At 39.1% G+C, this 22,347-nt stretch overlaps 1 protein-coding gene across 8 annotated transcripts in view; it reads left to right on the top strand.

The window, feature by feature from the left end:
* Positions 1-22,347, top strand: part of ATF2 (activating transcription factor 2) — a 56,243-nt gene that overhangs the window by 22,038 nt on the left and 11,858 nt on the right. For 7 of the 8 annotated variants that reach the window (XM_044426959.1, XM_044426957.1, XM_044426958.1 and 4 more), the window contains 4 exons: positions 2,265-2,351; positions 12,635-12,691; positions 16,131-16,280; positions 17,276-17,482. In XM_044426959.1, coding sequence (XP_044282894.1) covers positions 2,265-2,351; positions 12,635-12,691; positions 16,131-16,280; positions 17,276-17,482 — 501 coding nt within the window. The remainder of the gene's footprint in view (positions 1-2,264; positions 2,352-12,634; positions 12,692-16,130; positions 16,281-17,275; positions 17,483-22,347) is intronic. The other variant, XM_044426960.1, reaches the window with a different exon arrangement.

The following is a 22,347-nucleotide window of genomic DNA, read 5'->3' as shown; positions in this document are numbered from 1 at the left end:
AGAGGGACATAAGATCATATCATGCTGACAATTGGGAGACTGAAGCTGGATCCCATCCAGGATCCTGTCAGAAGAAAAACTTAAGAGTATCCCTCAGAAGGAGGAAAGGGATGAATCTTTAACTGGGTTGGGGAGGAAAGAGGTGAATAACAGCCCACACTAGCCATTACCAAGGATTCATTTCCCCAACAGAGACCATCAGAAGAGCCAGGGATGTAGATAGGAAGCACATACTGCTATTAGGCAGAAGTCAGGTTTCCCTGATCTGAACTGATCATATGCAAAGGAGTGATTATCAAGAGCCTTGGATTTGTCAGACTAATCTTACCTGTTTTTTAATTATTGGATTTTCAGTGTAGTGGAATATGAGAATATCATGAATGTGATTTGTCTCTAGTCTCACAAAGCTTTTGACAAAGGACTGTGTCCAGCACTGCCACTTTGCTTATGCTCTTAAAGTCCCACCAATGCAAATACCTCTATTGGTATGCCAGTAGCACAAGCTGGCACAGATTACTTTCTCCAAAACACTTGTCATGCAGGATTACATAGCTGATGCATTCCAGTGGTACATCAGTAATGTAACTGGAGTGGCAGTTTTGGATTTGAACAGAGTGCCCACTGTTCCCTATAATACTTTGGTTAGCAGACTGATTAAAGGTGAGCAAGATGATAATACTGTCCAGTAAATGCAGAGCTGCCTGGAATACCATCCTCAGCCATGGTTCTTCATCAAACTGGAGGGAGATTTCAAGTGGTGCTGCATGGCTTTTCCCTGGGCCTGGCACCCTTCAACACTTGCATCAATGAAGAAAATTCTTAACAAATTTGCAAACTATGCAGAAATGGGAGGGATAGCTAACAACTCATAAACCAGAAATGAAATTCCAAAGTAGTAGATGTACTTTATTCTGCACTAGTCAGACTTCATCTGGAACACTGTATCCAGTTCTGGATGTCACACTTTAAGGAGGATGTAAACAATTCCTAATGGGTTCAGAGAAAGGCATCAAAGATGCCCAGTAGTATGGAAAACAAGGTCTGAAAGATTGAAAGAACTGGGCATGTTTAGCCTGGAGAAGAGAAGATGATATGGCAGAGATGAGTGTTCATGGTAATATTCTTCAAAAAGTACCTGAAGAAAATCCTATAAAAGGGCAAAGGCTTGCTCTCTTCTGCCTCAAACAACAAGACTATATCTAAAAGGCTTAAGTTACAGGAGGATGGATTTCAGGAACATTAAGAGAAACTTCTTGATGGTAAGAGCAGCTCAGCAGTAAAAAACCAATTACTTGAGGAGCAAGGAACTATATGTAGATACAGGCTGAAAAGGGGGTGCTTTAATATGATTTCAATTAGCAAGTTGGACTTGATGGCCTACAAGGCCCCTACGAATTCTTTAGACTTCAAAGAGCTAGCAGCCATTTTTTATGAAGTTCATGGGAATGGAGATTTTGCCTATCAAGTTAGAATAGTAAATCCAGACTAGAAAAAAGCAAGCTAAGTATAAAAATAAAAGCTAAAATTTAGCATATAAGAATCAGTTAAAAAGTAGGCAAAATTCTTAACATGGTAAAATAGAGTCTAACCATGAAAACCTTGCATGAATAAGTGTTCTAACTTAGCACCTAAATTATAGTAATGTTGGCTTCTGATGCATATAACTTCAGAGAGTATTCAAAAGAAAGCATGCCACCAGTAAGAAGGCCACCTTGGTGGACACCACCCACCTAATCTTGGAAGGTGGGGCATCCAGGGAAGGGTCTTTGGAGCATATCTGAACATTCTGTGCTGTGGCAGGACAGCATCAGTATTCTAAGTGCATCTCCACTGAGCAGTCTTGGGAATTCTCATGGCAAAGATACAGGTCAGGGCTAGGCAACCTATGGGCACATATTTTTATGAGGCCTTTCACCTAATTTCAAAAGCCCTCTGCCTGCACCTAGTTCTGACACTTAGTGAGAATGAGCTGTCCTTTTCCTGGAAGCCTATTTCATGGGGAACGGAGAAAAGGCAGGTGAAAGAAACAACAGCAAAAAGAGAGAGAGAGAAAAGGGGTGACTTGTCTATTTTGGCTTTGTCCTTGCCTTCTGCTGGCTTTGACCCAGTCATGAAAGACATGCCATCCTTTACAGGTTAGCCATAAGAGAACACAGTCCTCACTGGGGAGAAAATAGTTGGAAAGCCCTTGGTTAAACAATCCCGCATGCCTGTGAAGTAAAATGTGCTTTTATTTTCATATTAACTCTCACTCTCTTGAACAGCTTGTTAGACCTGTCACCATGGTGCCTAGCATCCCAGGAATTCCAGGTCCTTCTTCTCCACAACCTGTGCAGTCAGAGGCAAAATTGGTGAGTGTTCAGATATTTGGACAGATAAATTAGCACATAATGTTGCAATATAGTCAGCAAAACCCAGTTCTTACTTGGTATTCAGTATCCAACTGGATGCTACTGCTAAGAAGGTCACCTTGCTGGAAACCACCCATCTGTTTTTTGTTTTTTGTTTATATGTTTTAACTTCTGTTAACTTCCCAGAGAACCTTTGGCTGTTGGGCAGTATAAAAATGAAATAAGAATAAATATAAGTGATTAAGCACCCTTGCTTCCCACATTAATTTATAAAGCATTCTAGGATTACCTTAGGTTTACAGAGGAGGGCAATCTTTTTTCTCATACATATAAAAGGAAGCAAAATCTGATTGGGCTGCTGTATATATCAGCGTATAAGGCGACTCATGTATAAAACGAGGTTGATATTTGGGGCTGGTTTTCTGCTGTTTGTCACATGTCAGGTATATAGGACAACTTCTAATTTTTGCTTTGCTATTTTCAGTTTCATGGGACTCTTAGATGCCAGTATATATGGGTATTTGACAACTGGAAACTTAGGTAATAGTCACATTCCCTTTCTGCTTTGGAGGCTGACAGTGGCCTGCAAGATGGCTGACTGGCTGGGGTTACTTTGGGGGAGACAGCTGGTGCCAACACTGCAGCCAGGTGCATGAAGTGGCTGGATGCAGAGGGGTCTGGCAAATGGAAGGAGGCCCGCATGGGCAGCAGTGCAGCACAAGAAGAGTTCCTCCAGAATTTAGTCACCCTTTCAGAGGAGTTCTTGGTGCCCTTAACTGCATGGTTAATGCAGGTTTGTGCCGAGAAACAGGAGTTAAATTTATCATAGGTATGACTCGGGCACTGACCTTTTCTAACTGGTTATAATTCTGCTTTGATAATCAATTTTTTTGTTATTGTGCTAAGATCTGCTAAGGTTTAGACAGAAATTCATAGCTGAAGCCTGTTCGGTACAAAATAATGAAATTGTGAATTTCACCTTTCTTATTTTATTGTTAAGTGAAATGAAAACTTAAAGCAGTATCACACCAAAGATTATGATATTGATTGTTAAAATGTGATGACAGTAGTATCTACATTCTCTTCTCTTTCATTTTTGGTATTCAGTATCCAACTGGGAGCAAAGTACTGATTACCTAAAAGGTGCTATCTAAAATAACTTTATACAGAAAAAGGCCTACAATTGCCAGCATGGTTTAATTTGATGGGTTTTCTTGTTTTCCTTTCTAAACTTGCAAAGGATTGTGCTCTAAGGGTTCTAAACACCTATACCATAGCTGATAACCTTTACAGTGTCTCAGGGACATATGTTACCTTCTGGCCTGTTTAGAGCAGAGATATAATGAGCAATCTTCTTTAGAGATTTGCTGCACTTGGAGCTGTGGAATGTAGTGGTGCATTATAATTTAAATCATAATATTAAGAGAGAGGTTCCTAGGTAGGAACAGAAAGTTCACATTTCTTTACTTTTAACATTTCTGCTGTTAAGAAAAAATTACTAAGGTTTCTGTTACTATTTACATTGCAGTTAATATAAGCGCTTAATTAGCTTGTATCTGATTTAGCTGGAGGCCTGATTTAATTTGATTGTTTCTTTGTTTTATTTACAACTGTCTTTATTTAGAAAGTGCTGAATCTTGTTTGTGTAAGTTTTTTGTAAAGGGATCCATGTGCCGCAGAGACTGGGGCTTTGGGGCTGCTCCAAGGAGAAGCTGCCCTCCTTCTCTGGCTGCCAAGGTCTTCTTGTGAGCTGGAATAAAGGCAGCATTACTCTTGCTTGATGACAAGCAGGAGCAGGCCTGCCCGCTGCTCTGCTGCCCTTGCTGCCACTGGGGCTTTCATGGCTATGCAGAGGGGAGGGCAAACTTGGCACTCCCTGGGATAACCACAGCAGGACCAAGAAGAGGGAAGGTAGCTCTGTACCCAGTCATCTGTTCAATCTAAACAAAAAAAAGTAGGGCTAGAAAGGAGGGCGCAAGAAAATGTGCAGGTCACATTAGTGCTCCTGAACACCATGCTGCCTACTCCTGTTTTTGGCAGTGTGAACACCATGTTGTTTAATTTGCAGTAACTGTTATGTATTTATTTAAATGCATTTTATGTCCTACCCCAAAGCCCAAAGGCTCTCTGTGCAGTTCACTAAACCAAATACATAAATGTTAAAGTTATGTGCAAAACAAGCCTATGTTTGTGAACAATGAAAAGTTGCTGGGGAGGCATGGATCCTGTAGCAATTGAATGATAAAACCAGTTTTGACTGGGAAGTCTTATGTTCTGATAACTGTGTTTACCAAGAGGATTCATGGAAAACAGCAGTTAAAATTGTCTAATTTGTGGTATCTTGTCAGAATGCTAAAATATGCTTTTGTAATTACACAGTTAACAGGATCATTATTTTTATTGCTTAAATCAGTTGTTTGTTACAGTGCATAAATTAGTGCTTCCACTGTATCTTTTACTTCCTATGTACCAATAGAGATCACAGTTTTCTGAGTGCTGATCCTTATGTAGCAAATCATTATCCATGCAGAAGAAGAAGTATCACAAGCTTGGGAAACCCAAAGTTTCAAGATTTACCAATAAAGGAAAAAGAAAAGCATAACGAAGATTGAGTTGTTTCAGTGTCACAGCATACAGATTTATTGAGACAATGGGTGGCAGAAGAATGAAAGCTGGTAGGAGAGAGAAGGAATGCCTCATATTGCAGTGCCCTAGTTATATACGAATAGTGAGCTCATTCCATGGCTTGGATTCAGATAACACAATAAGTCATGGTTGTTTCTTACCATTGTTGGTCTGCTATGTTTTCCAAACCCAGGTATTTCATCATGATAAGTTTGGTCTTAAGAAATAAAGATTTTTCCCTATGGTTTCTCTGTGCCACCATGACTTGTTGGGTTGTCTTGTATGCAATGACCACAGAGTCCTCTGGAAAAGGTGGCAGCTGTGGAAGCTGCTCCAGCCATTCAGCTTCTATTTGTAGACTAACGAAAAAGAGGCAGGTGACATAACAGGGAGTGAGTGATGAAGCTTGAGCTTGAATCTCAGGCACAGTGGCTGGTACAATACATGCCAAGAGCAGAAGGCCTGAGTGAGGAGAATCGAAACCACAATAACATAGTTACCTCTTGATTGTCTGCAAGATAGACCAGTGGTAGAAAAACTATGCGGCATGATAAGCATGTACAGGACAGCTTGTCATATTGTGTGAATGCAGCCTGTGGGTGCCTTTTGTAACCAATATGGTACCACACTTGAACAAGAAGCAAGTATTGGCATGCTAGGGTTGGCAGAAATGCAAAAACCCCTTTGGAGCAAAGCCCAGGAGGGTTTAAAAGAAAGCCCGTGGACATGCTCCATGTACATAGAATATTTGCGAACGGTTATGGGTGGGAAGGGGGAGTGTAGAGGTAGATGAGAGGGGAATTGAATTGTGAATCCTGGAAGCAGGTGGCACAACTGATGAGCTAGCACGTAGCATTCCACAATGCAACAGTTGTTGCATCTACTGCAAAAATGAAGTAGGGGAAATGTGTGCAGTAAAGGAGAAATGTGTCTGATTTCACAACTAAAATCTACCTAGAAGATCATATATATGTAGCCTACAGTAATATTAACTAATTTAAGTTGGTTAGTAGCTGACATGAAATGTATTAGGGGATTGATTTCATGGTTACTTTGAAGAAGACCCCATATATGTACTTTGTGGTCAGTATGGATTTTGTGGCTAACAGTGAGAATATACCAGTGTAAGTATTGAATTCATCACTGTTGGTATGTGATAGGTAGGTGATTGCCCAGTTTTTAACCTGCTGTCACGAAATCCAAACTCCGTAACAATGAAACAGGCTTGGATTACATCAGAATGAATTTATTAATAAAAATACAGTGGTACCTCGGCTCACGAATGCCTCAGTTCATGACCAAATCGGGTCGTGAACAAAAATTTCATAAATTTCAGGTTGCGAACCACGCATTGGGTGGTGACTGTGATCGCGGCCATCCCCCCCCCCCCCCCCCGAGTGGGGAGATGGCTGCAATCATGCTGAGTGCAGTGGGGAGATGGCCGAGATCACGCCTGTCTTTCCTGCAGGAGCACAACCACGATCTCGGCCATCTCCCACCCACCCCCCCAGCACGATCGTGCCCACCTCCTCTGCCCCAGCTCACCAGGATGACAGGCGCATGCAGGGATGACAAGGAGATGGCCGCTCTTATAGTGGGAGTGGGGGAGATGGCCACGATATTTGTTGCTCTTTGCTTCCAATTTTTCTGATTTTAAAAAATAGTTACAGAATGGATCAACCTTATTTACAGTGAACCTTATGGGGAAATTTAACTTGGCTTATGACCAATTTGGGTCACAACCAGAGTCCTGGAATGGATTAAGTTCGTGAACCAAGGTACCACTGTATTAAAGGGAATCATTGTTATAGTAGGGAGACAGATGGCAGATCTGACTAGAAGAGTATTGAATATAATAGAGGTTATATGTAAGAAAAAATTAAAAAGTGCACAATAGCATTGGATATTTTCAAAGCCTTTGATTGTGTGGAATGGCCAACAATAAAGAATCTAATAGAAGCATTAGGATTCAGAATACAATTCAAAGGCATAATAAATCAATTGTATTCAGGAAATTTTGCGAATGATAATAAATGATGGTATAACAAAGCAATCATCTTGGAGTCGAGGTGCTAGACAAGGATGTCTCCTTTCCCCATTATAGTTTGGGGAAACAGATAAAGGTTTTGAGAATGAAATTAAGATTATCTCATTTGCTGATGATACCTTGTTAACAATAGAAGATCCATCTGAAGATATAGACCAGGTTAAAATACATTTAGAAGAATTTGGAGAGATAACAGGTTTTAAGATAAACTGGGGTTAATCAGAGATGGTGTTACTTAATTGTAACAAAGAAGAGAAGGAAAGGGTTAGGAATAAATTGAAAGTTAAGATATATAGTGTTATTAAGTATTTAGATAAAAACATTACTTAAAAAACAATGCTTAAAAAAGAATAATTTTGATTAATTGAAACATGAAATAAAAGAGGAAATGAATGAATGAATTTAGGAAGATTGGATTATCATGGTTTGGTAGGATAACAGTATTTAAAATTAATATCTTACCTAAGATACCTTTCCTGTTCATGATGTTACTAATTAAAATAGATAAAAATATGAAAGATGGTAACATATGATTAACAAGTTTTATAAAAGGAATAAAAAAGCAAGGATATATTTTTAAAAGGTATAGATTATATAAGATAGGGGGATTAGGTCTTCCTAATGTAAAGTTCCTAATGTAGCAAATCAAGTGAGGCCAATAGCAGATAATATACTACAGCCTGATAAGGTAATACAGTTGCAGCTAGATTTTTTTCAGTTTGAAGGATCCTTTTTAAATGCTTTTAAAATCATCATAATAAAAATGTTATAAAAGAGGTAGAAAATACTTTCCTTAAAAATATGATACAAATTTGGAGTCCAGAAAAGCTTATGCCATCAGTTTCGCCATTACAGCCAATTATAGAAGGATTTCTAGTAAATTTAAGAGAAAGTTTGGGGAAAATATTGAAGAATAAACAAATTATCAAGATAAAGATTGGTTTGTGAAGATGACCAATAATGATAAAAGTAAAGTGACATTAGAAGAGGAAATGTAACTTGGTTTGATGTGATTTAATTGGAATCTTGGACTAAGGACAGGTTAAAGAAAAAAGGTAGATGCAGAGATTATACTAAATTTGAAGACATGATAGTGCAAAAGGAAAAACAAGATTTAAATAAGTTTAATAAATTTAAAGCATCCACTTTTAAGTAAATCACATTTTTTCCATTATGATCAAGCATAGGAACTTGTGGCTTTATTCTAACTCTAGTTAATTAAAGTTAATTAGGATAACTGGATAACAGCAGGATAAACAGGATAACACCACATAGCTTATTTGCAGTGTAGGCTGTCGTTTTGTTCCAAAATGTGTATTATCAATTTTATATTTGCAAAACATAGATCAAGGAAGGTAAAGTAACTAAATTTAAATTTTACCAGTCTCATTAGTTGATAAAATCAGGGCACATTCCTACTTGAATGAGAAAAAGGCTCCTAACTTGGAAGCTCACACTTCTCCAATACAGACCAGGAGGGGTGGTGGTGGCAGTCTTTGTCTCTGAATCTTTCCTGCTCTCATTGTCATGATACAGTTACCATATTTCCCCAAAAATAAGACCTAACCAGAAAATTAGCCCGAGCATGATTTTTCAGGATGCTCGTAATATAAGCCCTACCCCAAAAATAAACCCCAGTTAAGATCGTTAGCCAGATGGATGCATCTGTTGCAACACACAATGGACGTATTGAATTATAAAATAATAATATTAGTATATGATTAAATATAAATAAATAATAGTATTGACATTAATACTTAAATAACGTTGTTATACATTATAATTAAGTATTTGTAAATACCCAAGTGGGCACCTTTGGATGAGAGATAAATGCCTCTGTAAACAGATTAACTAGAGACTTATTGCTGAATGACCGAAGTACAGACACAACACACAAATAACATGCACACTTGATAATGAACACACGTTGTGTGTTGTAATGGACATACTTAATGCACTGGTATGTTGCCACTCCTGTCCCATAAGTCTTCAATTAACACTTGATTTAATGGTAGATTTAAAGGGAATAATATTTTGACCCCCAGACAAAATTAGAGCAAAAAGAAGATCTATTCCATTGAATACAAGAAAGGAATCTTGGAGGACTCTCGGGACAAGAATCTTCCATCTTTTGTAAGAAAAATAGAAGACATCACCTGAAAATAAGCTCTAATGCATCTTTTGGAGCAAAAATTACTATAAGACCCAGACTTATTTTCGGGCAACAAAGTATTTTAGCTAGAGTGCTGCTTTTTCCTCACCTGGGTGGAGCATTTCAGAGGGAGAGGAAAAGAAGATAGAGTAGCTTTGGCATATCTTGTGTTCTGACCTGTCCAGTCTCTTCCCTTTATCCTCATAAGGTTTGAGCTCGAGAGCGGTCTTTCCCTCTGCAAGGGTGCGGACCCGATTGTATTGGTCCGCCCCTGGAGCCAGATGGATCCTGATGGATTCCTGGAAGCTCTGGGGGATTTTCCGGTTGACAAGGCTGGTGATCCTGTCGATGCCCTGGTTGAACTGTGGAATGAGGAGATGACCAGGGCTATTGACACGATCGTTCCCAAGCGTCCTCTCCCACCTGGCAGAGCCCGTTCATCTCCTTGGTATACACCTGAATTACGGGCGATGAAGCAGGTTGGGAGATGTCTAGAGAGCAGGTGGAGGAGTTCATGGGGTGATTCTGACCGAACACACTTACGAGCCCATTATCGGGCCTATGCTGTGGTGGTGAGGATGGCGAAGAAGAAATTCTTCTCCGTTTCCATTGCCTCCTCACAATGCCGTCCGGTGGAGCTTTTTCGGGTGGTACAGGGGCTGATACATCCAGGCCCGAAGAAAAATCTTGTGCCACCCTCGAAGGCCCGCTGTGACGACTTTGCCAAGCATTTCAGGGAGAAAATCGCTCAGATTTGCCACGAGCTTGACTCTGCTATTGAATCAGATTCTACTGGGGAGATGCCATCGACGCTATCGAGTCCACAATTAATGGATGAATTTCAGTTGTTGCGGCCTGATGATGTGGACAAGGTGCTTGGACAAGTACGTCCTACCACTTGCTTACTAGACCCATGCCCATCTTGGCTACTTAAGAAAGCCAAGGATGGGATTGGGACCTGGATCCTGGAGGTGGTCAACACCTCTTTAAGAGACAGCCGGGTACCTGCCCCTTTAAAGGAGGTGGTAGTCCGGCCAGTCCTAAAGAAGGCATCCCTGGATCCAGAGGTGGCTGCCAATTATAGACCGGTGGCCAACATCCCGTTTCTGGGCAAGGTGCTAGAGCGGGTGGTGGCGGGACAACTCCAAGCACTCTTGGATGAAACTGATTATCTGGACCCATTTCAGTCCGGCTTCAGACCTCGGTATGGGACTGAATCTGCCTTGGTCACCCTGTATGATGACCTGTGCAGGGAGAGAGACAAGGGGAGTGCGTCCCTGTTAGTTCTCCTGGACCTCTCAGAGGCTTTCGATACCATCGACCATGGTATCCTTCTGAATAGGCTAGCAGGATTGGGAGTTGGAGGCACCGCGTGGCGGTGGTTCCGCTCCTATCTCAACGGCCGATTTCAGAAGGTGGTGCTGGGGAACTACGGCTCTGTGCCATGGCAGTTATGCCATGGAGTTCCGCAGCACCACCTTCTGAAATCGGCCGTTGAGATAGAATCGCTCCCTTAGTGAGTATTTTCCATTTTCACTATTTGTTTCAGTGAGGTGATCAATATTTTAAAAACTAGACCTTTAGTTGCAGAAGCAACTCCAGATCCTGGACATAAACTGAGGAAATGTATCTGACTGTATTTTCTCTGGCACAGAGGAGCATGAATCTTGTTCTAGTTTTTCTACAGGTGCAATGAAAATGTACAACTCTTCCTCTTTTCAAGACAATATTTCAAATTAAGCCGTAATTGTTCTAGATGTGGTTTAGAGCTGTCAAACAATTAGAATCTGAGATTATTTTAACAGTGTTTAAGGCTGCAAATCCCAAGAATGCAAACTGAATTAGAGATATACAGGAACTTATATTTGAGTAAACATGCATAGATTTGCACAGCAAGTTATTTAAAGGCACAGTCCTATTTAAGTTTAGACAGAAAAAAGCTTGCAATTCACAGCATGCCCCAGCAAACTATGCGGGGAACTGTAGGCCTTTGTTTCTATCTAAATTGCAAAGGATTGTTTCCTAAATGTGTTAATAATTACAGTACCTCAATTCAGATGAAAAAATTTGGATTTTTTTCCTTTTCACTTGGGGAAGGCTTAAACATGTAAAAGGATCATTTGTAACCAGATCAGTTATAGTAGTTCTGTAAATAGTGAAGACCTTTTCTTAGGAGATAACTTAAATTTATTTCACATTTTAAATCTATATTTTATTGCACTAGAACTAATTTACTATTTATGTATTGCTTCCAGTTCTAACATTATATGAACAAATGGAAAATCACTGCCTCAGCTTTCTTTTAGTAGATGTTGGTGCTATTTTAAAGTGGTGCATCAAATGTTTGAATGCTTACAGAATTATTTTATTTATGCTTATCTGTAGAAATGAGAGGTAATTTCTCTTTTAACCCATATCTACATTCGTGGCTGCATTCATCTAAAGAAAGCTCACCAGCCCATTTTACATGTTCTAATTGCAAGTCGTTCCCAGAGTGTTTAACTAGGATTAAAATCTGTTTGTGCTCTCTAGTGGTATTTCATAGTGTTGCCAGCTTGGAATTATAAGATTTATGTGACAGACCATGCTGAAAATTATGTCAGTGGCACAGCTGTATCTTGATTCCACATCTGTAAATGTACGCATAATTGGCACTGCTTTAGGTTTAGTTTATTAGAAGAAAGAATATCAGAGGGGTCACTAGTTGTAGATGGGAAAGATGCTGGATGCTGAATTAGATAAAATTTGATTCCATTTGGTCAGTCTTATTGAAAGCAGATGTTTAACCAAAGGTTGAAATTACAGATTAAATGTGTATATCATACAGATTTAATGTGCCACTCTTCCATTTTTTTAAAGATCAAGCTGGCTTAAAGTCCTGCTGAACTTGGTGGAACTTGCTCCTGTATGATGCAAAGGATTAAATTACAACTTACTCAGGAATTAGCAGAGTTGAGCACTTTGGAAAAATAGTATTTCAATGCCTTCATACAATATAAATGCTAATATGAAAACTTTACGTGTGTTCCAGTTCCAAAGCTCCTTTAGAGCTTTGATTTAATGCTTAAGTTTGTGCAGGGTTTGCCCAATGTACATTGAAGTATAGTCATTTGGATATATAGGTTACATTTGATACATAGGTTAATCTCAGTAGAATTATAGCAAAAACCTAAAGTAGAAATTAATTGGATGGAAATATAAGGCTTCAGTTCTGCTATTAAACATTCTGCACTACTTTCCCAGGCAGTTCATTACAAGGGAAAATTAAAAATACACTGTGTGTGTTTTAAGGTTAACATTTTATACATATAACAATTCTAGGAGTATGTATTGAAGCTTAATTTAAGATGTTCCCTGCCTAATAGTGGATTGGATTCACAGATCCTGTGAACAGAGTTCTGCTCATGGAAATGTGGGGAAGCAGTTTTCCCTGGTAACCCCCTCTCATTCTTTTTAAAGGGATCGAGGACATCTGAAACATCATGGGCAACTGAGCAGGTGGCTGCAGGAGTAAGGGTGAATTTGGAACTCCCTTCTTATATGAATGGGTGCCTCCTTCAGAAGGGCAACTCTAGATCCAAACTGGCATGTTCAGTAGCAGCAACACTACTGCTTCCCAGTTATCAACAAACACTAATGTAATTACTGCAGTGTAGGAGACTTACTAATAAATAGTGAAAAAAGCTTCTCTATAAAACATTTTTGTCTGTGGCTAAGCCTGAATCACATGCAATTGTTTCCCTTTGCTGTAAGAACCTTGTAGCATTAACCTGTCCTCTTTTAAACCAACATGAATCAATATACATGCTGTAAACTCCTATGAAACAGCATAAACATTATAAAAATAGTAGTCATATACAAGTCTTTAAATGAAAGATTAAAATTCATTTCAGAGTTGGTCCTGATTTATTTGAGAAAACATCTGAAATGTCAGATTTATAGCACATGAAGAGGTAACATGTTGTTTCTGGGTAAAAGTAAAACACACCCATCATAGCAGGATCATTTTGCATGGAAAAAAACCCCATTTTTTTCTAAAAGGGTTTTGTTTTTGTTTTTGACAAATTGAGAAATAGCTGAAGCATAGAGAGTAGCCAATAGGTTTTCTGCAGGGATCGCTACTGGGAGTTGACAGAGGGCAGCTTGGCAAATGTTCAGAAATTCACATTAACTTTGTTGAGCTCGGCATGGGACCTTGTGTTCCACAGAATTATCCTGACCTGCCTCTCTGCATGCCGAGCTAATCAGCAAACACCTAATGAGCCTGCTCTGAAGAAACAGACCCTCTCCCAGCCCACTTCATTTTCATACATTCTCTGGGGGGGAGGGGAGAGACAAGACTTCATGAGGACTGATGATGCTGCAAAGACCACAATAATGATAATTAACTTGCTGAATTTAGAAGATTATGCTGTTAATTAGTTGCAAAATAAAGATAAGTAATAGAGCAGCAGATGGTAAGATAACACCCAAGAGAAGGAGGGTTATTACTCTGATGAGGTTTTGTGGCAGATATGAAATATGGATCTGACTCGTTCATAAATTGTTTCTACAATATATTTTCTTATTTCTGTGAACTTATGATGGAGTGATCTGTTCTTATCAATATAGACAGATGTGATAGGGATTAATTTTCAAGGGTACACTCGTTTTTGTTTGCGGTTCAATAATAGAATATATTTGTTTCAGCAGTATTGTGACATTATTGCATGCAAGTATTTTATATGCATTTTATTATAACTAAACTAAAAATCACTGTTCCACCAATATGGTGAAGGTGAAGACGTAAGTTATGAAGATTACTGGGCAGTCTCAAGCAAATCTTTCAGCATAGTTTACTTCATTAGGGTGGTTGTGGTTATATGTTTGTTGCTCTGAACTCCTTGGAGGAAGAGCAAACTTAGGAACTGATGTCATGTATCTGTTTAACAGCTCCTATTACTGAGTCTGTCATTGGAACATTTTGTTAATATAGTAAATCATTATAAAACAATTGAGATTATATAGGAATACCTGCTCAAAATTGGGCTGGCAACTGAAAGCCTCTTGAACAGAATTTACTTTCAGCAGTCATCCAGAGGTGATGCGACTTCTCCATCGCTCAACTCTTTCTTCGTGTCCCTTTCCTTCCCTGTCTTGCAACTGCCAGAGCATATTTCTGAGCTATAGCCATTGCTGGCCTGGCGACTGAACAAAATAGTAGCAGGGTTGGGAGTGAATGGGGCATCTAGCCCCAGTAGCAGGGAGTCTATAAAAAGAGCCAGCTGGAAGGGCACTTGACTCTTGTGTGATAGGCTGAAAATGATTTCATTTTCTGTTGAAGGCTAAGCAGTCTACACTAGCAGGTTCTATACAGATTTGGCCTGAGTTTTAAAATTATCTCCTCTGTAGAACAAACAAATAAAATATACTGGCAATTCTTCTGCTAAAAGAAGGACTGCCAGCATGAAAATGTTGAGATTTTTATTTTATTTATTTATTTAAAACATTTTATGCTGCCCCCATCACAACAAAGCCTCGGGGCGGCTCACAACAAAATAATAATGTTGCTTCAGTTCTAGGATATTCCTTCAGAGCACGAAAGTATTTTTCAGTAATTCTCATTAGCTTGGCTTTATAGGTTTGGTAATAACAGTTCTAATAGTGGCAGCAAAGACACTACTGTATGATTAATGCTATATTTTATGGCAGGCACATGTTGCCTTCCAACCTGTAGAATTGGATTTTGCCATCAGATCCACTGATAGCTAGAGCAACACTTTATTCTCAGTAGTGTATTTATTTATCAGATTTTTATCCTGCCTCATTACCCAGGAGGGTTGTCTGAGCAGGTTACAAAATTATAAAATTTACAGTAAAAAGGTAATATTAAAATAAACAAATGATACCATAGTAAAATCCAGCAAAGGGCCAAGAACCATTATAAAACTTCACAACAGGGACATAATAAAAGGCACAGCAACAGGATAGAAATCAAGATGTAAAGTATTATAAAATCATTAATATTATCTTAATTAAAATATGGGTGAATAAAAAGGGTTAGCATTAGGATAAAAGAGAATAAAGAGCCAGAGCCAGGTGAACCTCTCTGGAGAGCTGATTCCGGAGTTGGGGTGCCGCTGCTGAGAAGGCCCTTCTCCTTGTAGCCATTCTCCTTATTTCCTAAGGAGGGGCCTTTTTTTTAAATAAGTTTTATTTGAAATTATAATCCTAAAAAACAAAAAGAAAACTACAAACAACATCCATCATCAAAAACATCGAGCCCGCTGGGTCAGCTCCCACACCCTTCTTTTTCCATTTACGATAACTTAAAAACATATTTAAATCTATGCGAAGTCCCGTTTCTCTAGCCAGTAATAAAAAGAGTCCCAAGTTTGATAGAAGTAGGAGGGGCCTTTTTGAGAAGGACCTCCAGTGATGATCTGAGGGCCCACGTAGGCACATATGGGAAGAAGCACTCCTTTGGATAACCCTGGCTACAAACTGTTGACTAGTGTTAACACTTCGAATGGGGCCCAGATTCAGTGGATGTGGTAGAGGACTGGCATTATATGATTGTATTTGTCAGTCCTGGTCAGCAGCCATACTGCCCTTTTCTGAACCAGTTGAAGTTTCCAGACTGTTTTCAAAGGAATCCCAACTTAGAGAGCTTTGCAACAATCCAGACGAGAAAACACACTAATAGTGATAATTTGTAGCTATTCATTTATTTTATTGCCTTTTATGTACTGTTCAATAGCCATATATGGCTCCCAGAATGGTTTACAGTGTATTGTAGTCTTATTTCCTTTTACTGGTTTCGGTACTTCTGTTTGGCCAAGAGCACTGGATCAACTAATGAGAGCTAGTTCAGGCAGAGGCAGCTTATGTAAGCAACTTTAAGCTAATGAAGCTCTAAATTTGGTATTGCAAACCATGGCTCCTCATGGCAAACTATGAATCTTTATCTTTTCAGAGATTAAAAGCTGCCTTGACCCAGCAGCACTCTCAGGTAACAAATGGAGATACTGGGAAGGGACAAGCAAGTGGACTGGTTAGGACACAGTCAGAGGAAGCACGACCGCAGTCACTGCAGCAGCCTGCTACATCTACTACTGAAACACCGGTATGAAGCCTTGTTTCTGGCTCTGTTTATTGCAATTAAAAAGACCTGTAGTTCTTCCATACAGCTTCTTAAATCCCCAAAAGTATATTTTGAAAGAGCTGCTGACATTAGGCTAGGACAACGAAGGAGCAGGAAGCTGGAAGACAAGGGAAAGTGGGTGCAGTCCAATTGAGTTATATACAAGAACCATCTGGGAGGCTGTAGAATATATTTATTGCTTTCATTGTGCAGAAATCAAATGGGCCAACAGGGCTGAAATGCTGAAACGTATGCATGATCAAGGAGAGAGGTGGGGGTGAGTCAGTGTGAAGAAGTGACACATTTCTGGTTTGCTAAACCATGGTTTAATAAGTCAGGATTGTTTTGTCCAAACTAATCCTATAGATCATGTAAATGCAGCCTTCCAGTAATCTGGGAATGGTTTATTATGGCTTAAAGTGGCTTTGGCAGTCCTCTGTGGGAGTTCTTTCCTTTTAATGTAGTGCATGAATTCAAGAAAACAAAGAATAATTCCATTGCTAAACAAGCAGTTTGTATAGAGAGTATTATATTTTATTTTTTGTTCTAGGAAAGCATTTTTTGCAGTTGCAAATACTGATATGAGGGTGAAACGATCTCCCAAGCCTCTTGTGTCCAGTGCCTTTCCACTTAACATATCATTGACCAAAGCAACTCAACTCTATTTTAAAAGTCAGTAAGAAAAGGAAAGGAGATCATGTAATCTCTTTAACTCCTTTACTATGTTACTACTGAGACTCATTTACTTAGGCAGTTAGGAACAGGAGTCTAAATGCATATGGTTGCCGTTCCCTCTAACTGTCTGGTCACCAAGACATTTTATTTTTCTTTTAAAACTCTTAAAAAGACAAGATTTTGTGTTCTGATTAGATTCTGTATGAAATGAGGCTGCTATAGGCTATACTGAATAGTATGTCACAGCAGTGCAATTTTGTGCAATGTCCAATTTTTTAAAGCTAATGTTTGGATGATTACAGGCTTCTCCAGCTCAGCCTGCACCACAAACTCCAAATACAGGGGGTCGCCGAAGAAGAGCTGCAAATGAAGATCCTGATGAGAAAAGGCGGAAATTCCTAGAAAGGAACAGGGCAGCTGCATCAAGATGTAGACAAAAAAGGAAAGTATGGGTCCAGTCTTTGGAGAAGAAGGCAGAAGACCTGAGCTCATTAAATGGCCAACTACAGGTATTTTCTTTTTCTTGATTAAACTGTAACTTATTTACCATTTAACTGCTTTTAAAAATGCATTGAAGTTCATTACAGGGGTAACCATTATGATTGAAACATCCCATATTACACTTATTCAGAAATATGCTATACAGGGTTGTAACCAGTGCTGGCTTTGTGCTGATGGACAGCAGTTGTGCTCAGCAAGATCAGGCACCCAGTTCTTGCTTTCCCATATGCATGTGCTGATACACTGGTACTTGCCTCCATAGTTGTCCAGAGTGTTGGGCGTACCTTCAGAATAGTACAAAATAAGGGCAGGAAAGCTGCATTGGGGTGGTTGGGCCACATTCAACAAAAACGGATACCTTTGGAACTGCTTTCCACTAGCACAAGCCAGTGTTACAATTGGTACTTTTATTTTGGAGTGTATCATCTTAAATGGTTGTGTCCAAAGGATGCGCGCAGTTTCAGCCATGATAAAAGTAAGATGATCCAAGGATGGAATACGGCTGATAATTTACATTGGACAACTAATACTTCATTTCTTAACTTTATCCTGTATGTTTTATCCTGTAATCCTGTCTTGAGAAGCTTATTAAATTTAGCATAACCAAAACAATACAATGATACATACAACAAATGAACAATAACATCAGCAAAAAGTTACGAGTGGTGTTCAGTGTATTCTCGTGTAGGGTTGATTGATGCGGGTAATTAGCTAGTGACATTATCTGAGGGTATACATGCAAAATTTCAAATAAGTGTGATCATTAGTTCCCTAGTAATCCTCAGTGAAAGATGACCATGATAACCTACGTGACAATGTTGAAGAAAATCGAGCACCCCACTATGATTAAGTTCCTTGCAACACAAAGAAAAAGTCAAAAAATCATTCACGAACTGATGGTGGCCGTTTACCAGGACTATGCGCCTTCATTATCTACTGTTCAAAAGTGGTCAAGTGAATTTAAAAGGGGCAGAGAAAGCATTGAAGACGACCCTCGCTTGGGCGGGCTGGTTACTGCCACTACGAAAGAAAATGTGGAAAAAATTGAGAAACTTGTATTGGAAGATGCCTGAATAAAAATGAAAGTGTTAGCAGAGATGACAAACCTATCCGTTGGTACCATATTTACTATTTTTCATGACCATCTTAACCTTTCAAAGGTCTGTGCAAGATGGGTGCCGCAAATGCTCATGGCGCCTCAGAAACAAGTGTGAGTCGAGTGTAGTAGGGAGTTTTTAGAGCTCTGTGGTGAAGATCCATCGAGTATTTTCAACCAGATTGTTACTGGAGATGAAATTTGGATTCATCACTATGACCTTGAAAGTAAGCAGGAGTCCATGCAGTGGCATAAAAAGGTGCTGACCCTCCAAAGAAATTCAAAGTCACTCCATTGGCCAGAAAAATCATGGCCACAGTGTTTTGGGACTCAAAGGGAATTTTATTAATCGAGTACACGAAAAAAGGTGAAACCATAAACGCAGCATCTTACACAACCACTCTGCGTAATTTAAGAGAAGCAATTAAAGAAAAAAGGCAGGGAAAACTGACCATAGGTTTGTTGCTTCTTCACGACAATGCGCCCGTTCACACGGTGCATGTTTCGAAGGCTGCTGTGTGAGACTGTGGTTTCGAAGAAATAAACCACCCACCCTATAGCCCGAACCTGGCCCCCAGTGACTACTTACCTATTCCTGAATTTAAACAAAGAGCTTTGTGGAAAGCGATTTTCCGACAATGAAGAGCTCAAGGCAGCAATTAATGCACATTTTTTAGACAAGGAGGAAGGGTATTTTTTACAGGGAATTGAAAATTTAATTTCTAGATGTAACAAGTGTATTGAAGTTATGGGGGATTACATTGAAAAATAAAAATTATTTCATTCTATTATTCCTTTTTCTTCATGCTGATACCAAGAATACATTGAACGCCCCTTGTACTGACAGGGTAGCCTGATGAGTTTCCTCTGGCAAGGAAATCCAGAGGACACCACTACAGAGTGACATTGCTGTTCATTTCTATCTGCATTGCTGTTCATTTCCATCTCCTAATTTGAGGGGCCCTCAGACCAGATTTTACCCTGGCATAGGGGAGGAAAAAACCTTTCAGGGCTTTACAAAATCAAAACACTTTGGATGGCAATTCTGCACCCAGAAACTAACCAGGAGCCAGTACCATTTGAGAAGTATTATTTATTCTTTGTTACTGGTCACTAGAATAATGTTAGCTGATCCATTATTTCATTTATATCAAGATTCAGCCAACATTTCCATATGGATCTTCCTGCTTAAACATGTAGTTAAGCGTTTTTGTGGCTGTAATCTAGTAATAGATGTGAAGGAGAGACTTTTTTTACAGTCCGCCAGCAGCAAAATCGGCAACTGTGAAGAACAGAATGACTCGTGAAGAAAATTGAATGTCAAAGAAATAATTAAACTGTACTTTATGTGGAAATATTAATCCTCCATTTCCATAATAATTCTTGACTTGACTTGCACAGCTGGTCAGCATAGTGGGCAGTAATGACCCGTGATTGCCTATGTTTAATATCGAATGTAATAAGTTCAGCATCCCATAGCATGTTCGCTGTGAAGCAATGCTAGGGCCCAATAGTTTTTGTTCATCTGTTGTCAGTTCTGCAAAATAAATAGGGCAGGGAGTAAAAGTAGCATATGAATATGAAATATAGAAATATTACTATACAGTACTCTTTTTAGAGCTAAATAGCATAAATTGCCAAATTATTGGATTTGGTTAATCACATCAGTTTATAAAGTTAATTAGTAAAAATATGAATTAACAGAATTGGAACATCAGCAGCTTAGAATATGGGGCCAAGCAGAAGAACTCTTTAGCTATTTTTTTACAGGGACATTAACACTGTTGTTCAGATTAATGATGAAGCCTTTTCACAATAATTCCATATTCATATAGATGGACTCCAGTGCTGTGCACATGGGTTGAAAAGTACCTGTTGAACACTTGTTCAGGCAACCATAAGTGTTTGGGGAACAAAAAAAGGCTACTTTTCATGAAAATAACCTCACAACATGTCTTACAACAAATATAAACCATAAAATCACAATTTCAATAACACGTACTGTCAGACCACAAGTTACAAATAACAACATTTTCAAAAATTAAAAATATTAATATAGTTAATGAATCATTTAACATCATTCAAGCCAACACAGTAACCATCTAAAAACCAGTAAATTAAGCAGCATAATTATTAAAATTATTACAGTTAAAAATAATTTGAAAACAGATAAGTCTTCCAGCCCCTTCTGAAGACCATAACTAATGATCTAACTGTATATCCTGGTGAAGGGTTTCTTCATATCAGGAGCCACCACTAAGAAGGCCATGTTCCTAGTGTCCAACTTTGCAAATCTTAATGATTGATGGGTAAGCATAGCATAAGCCTTAAGAAGCAGAAGTATGACATGCTTGAAAGCCTTATAGTGACTGCAATTCAGCCCCATGATATTGGTCCCCTAACCTCCTAAAGCACTTCACGGAAGTGCAGGATGAGGTAATGTTGAACATTGATCTGTCAGTGTGTTGCTAACATACGGTTCTGACATTCTTTTACATCTAGGAGAGTAGAAGCACTGGAAGTGCTGAATTGGTGCTTGGAACTGATAATGGGTTGGAACAGCTCTGTCTTCATGAGACATGGAGCTACTGTTAATCGGTGGTTTAATAGTCATCTCTTACAGCTTGCTTCCTCCTTGAAGGGGAAGGTTTCATAGCTTGGAGGAGTTAGATCTAAGCCCAACGTTGTGTCTTCAAGCTCTATCCATGCTATAAGGCATTTCTTACCATCATGTTTGAGCCTCCTCTAATTTTCCTAGAAAATTAGTATGTTAATATACGCAGGCTCTAATAAGAATCAAATTAGAATATTAATGTGATGTGCATGATGTTACTCTTTAAAGTCTGTTTGGATTTTTTTTTTTAAGAAAATGATTATTAGATGGTTAACTAAGGCGTGCCAGTATAAGCAGATCTAACCAGTCACCTTTGTTGGCTTCCTGTTTGTCACAATTCAGGTAGCTGTTACTGATCTTTAAAGCCCAGAGTAGCTTTGGATCAGATCATTTAAAGGGAACTCCTTTCAAATGCATCCGCCTAATCTTTAAGATCAGCTCCAGAATCCTTTTACTGTGTGGTGGTGAGGGGGAGGGCCTTTCAGCGGGGAGGTTCCTGTCTGAAACATTGCTACATGACTGTCTTTTGAGAATGAGGTTAAGGCCTTCTTGCTTATCTGCATTTTAACTGAATTGTGTTTTTGTTTGCTTTATTAATTACTTATTTAATTAATGTATAGATACTATCCTTGTACTGGTTTGCTTAAAACACAAAACAGTCTAAAGATCTAAAATTTTAAAAGCCTGGTAATGAGCAAATTGATCCGCACAATCCATCAGGCAGGCCTGTGTGAGGAGAGAGGTCTTTAACTGGCATCTACAGCATGCAGGACTTAATGCCTCAAATACCAGGAGGGGTGCATCCCACAAGTTTTTATTATTGTTACAATTGCTGATTCCAAAACTTGTTAATACTTTTAAAAAGTTGATAAGTTACTTTGGACTTTTTGAGGAAGATCTGAAATAACATTTTGTTGGGAGTCAATGAACTTACATGGCTCTCATTTGTCACACTGGCTCACAAGTTTAGGCCACTCTGTAGTATCCAGTGGTAGGTAGGCTTGTGGGTTTTTTTAAACTTGACCAGCCCTCCTCCCCTTTCCTGTTTAATGCTACTCACTCACTCACTGGCCACATATGTGCATGCAGCCGCTTTGCTGCTACTTGGCTCCTCCCCAACACAAGCATCTGTTCGAAACAGAGTGTTATCCTAGTCCACGATC

Source organism: Varanus komodoensis, unplaced genomic scaffold, assembly GCF_004798865.1.
Source record: "Varanus komodoensis strain SLA01 unplaced genomic scaffold, ASM479886v1 scaffold18_1, whole genome shotgun sequence".
Taxonomy (NCBI): domain Eukaryota; kingdom Metazoa; phylum Chordata; class Lepidosauria; order Squamata; family Varanidae; genus Varanus; species Varanus komodoensis.
Note: the sequence above shows the minus strand (reverse complement) of the source record. Positions and strands in the feature narration are given on the sequence as shown.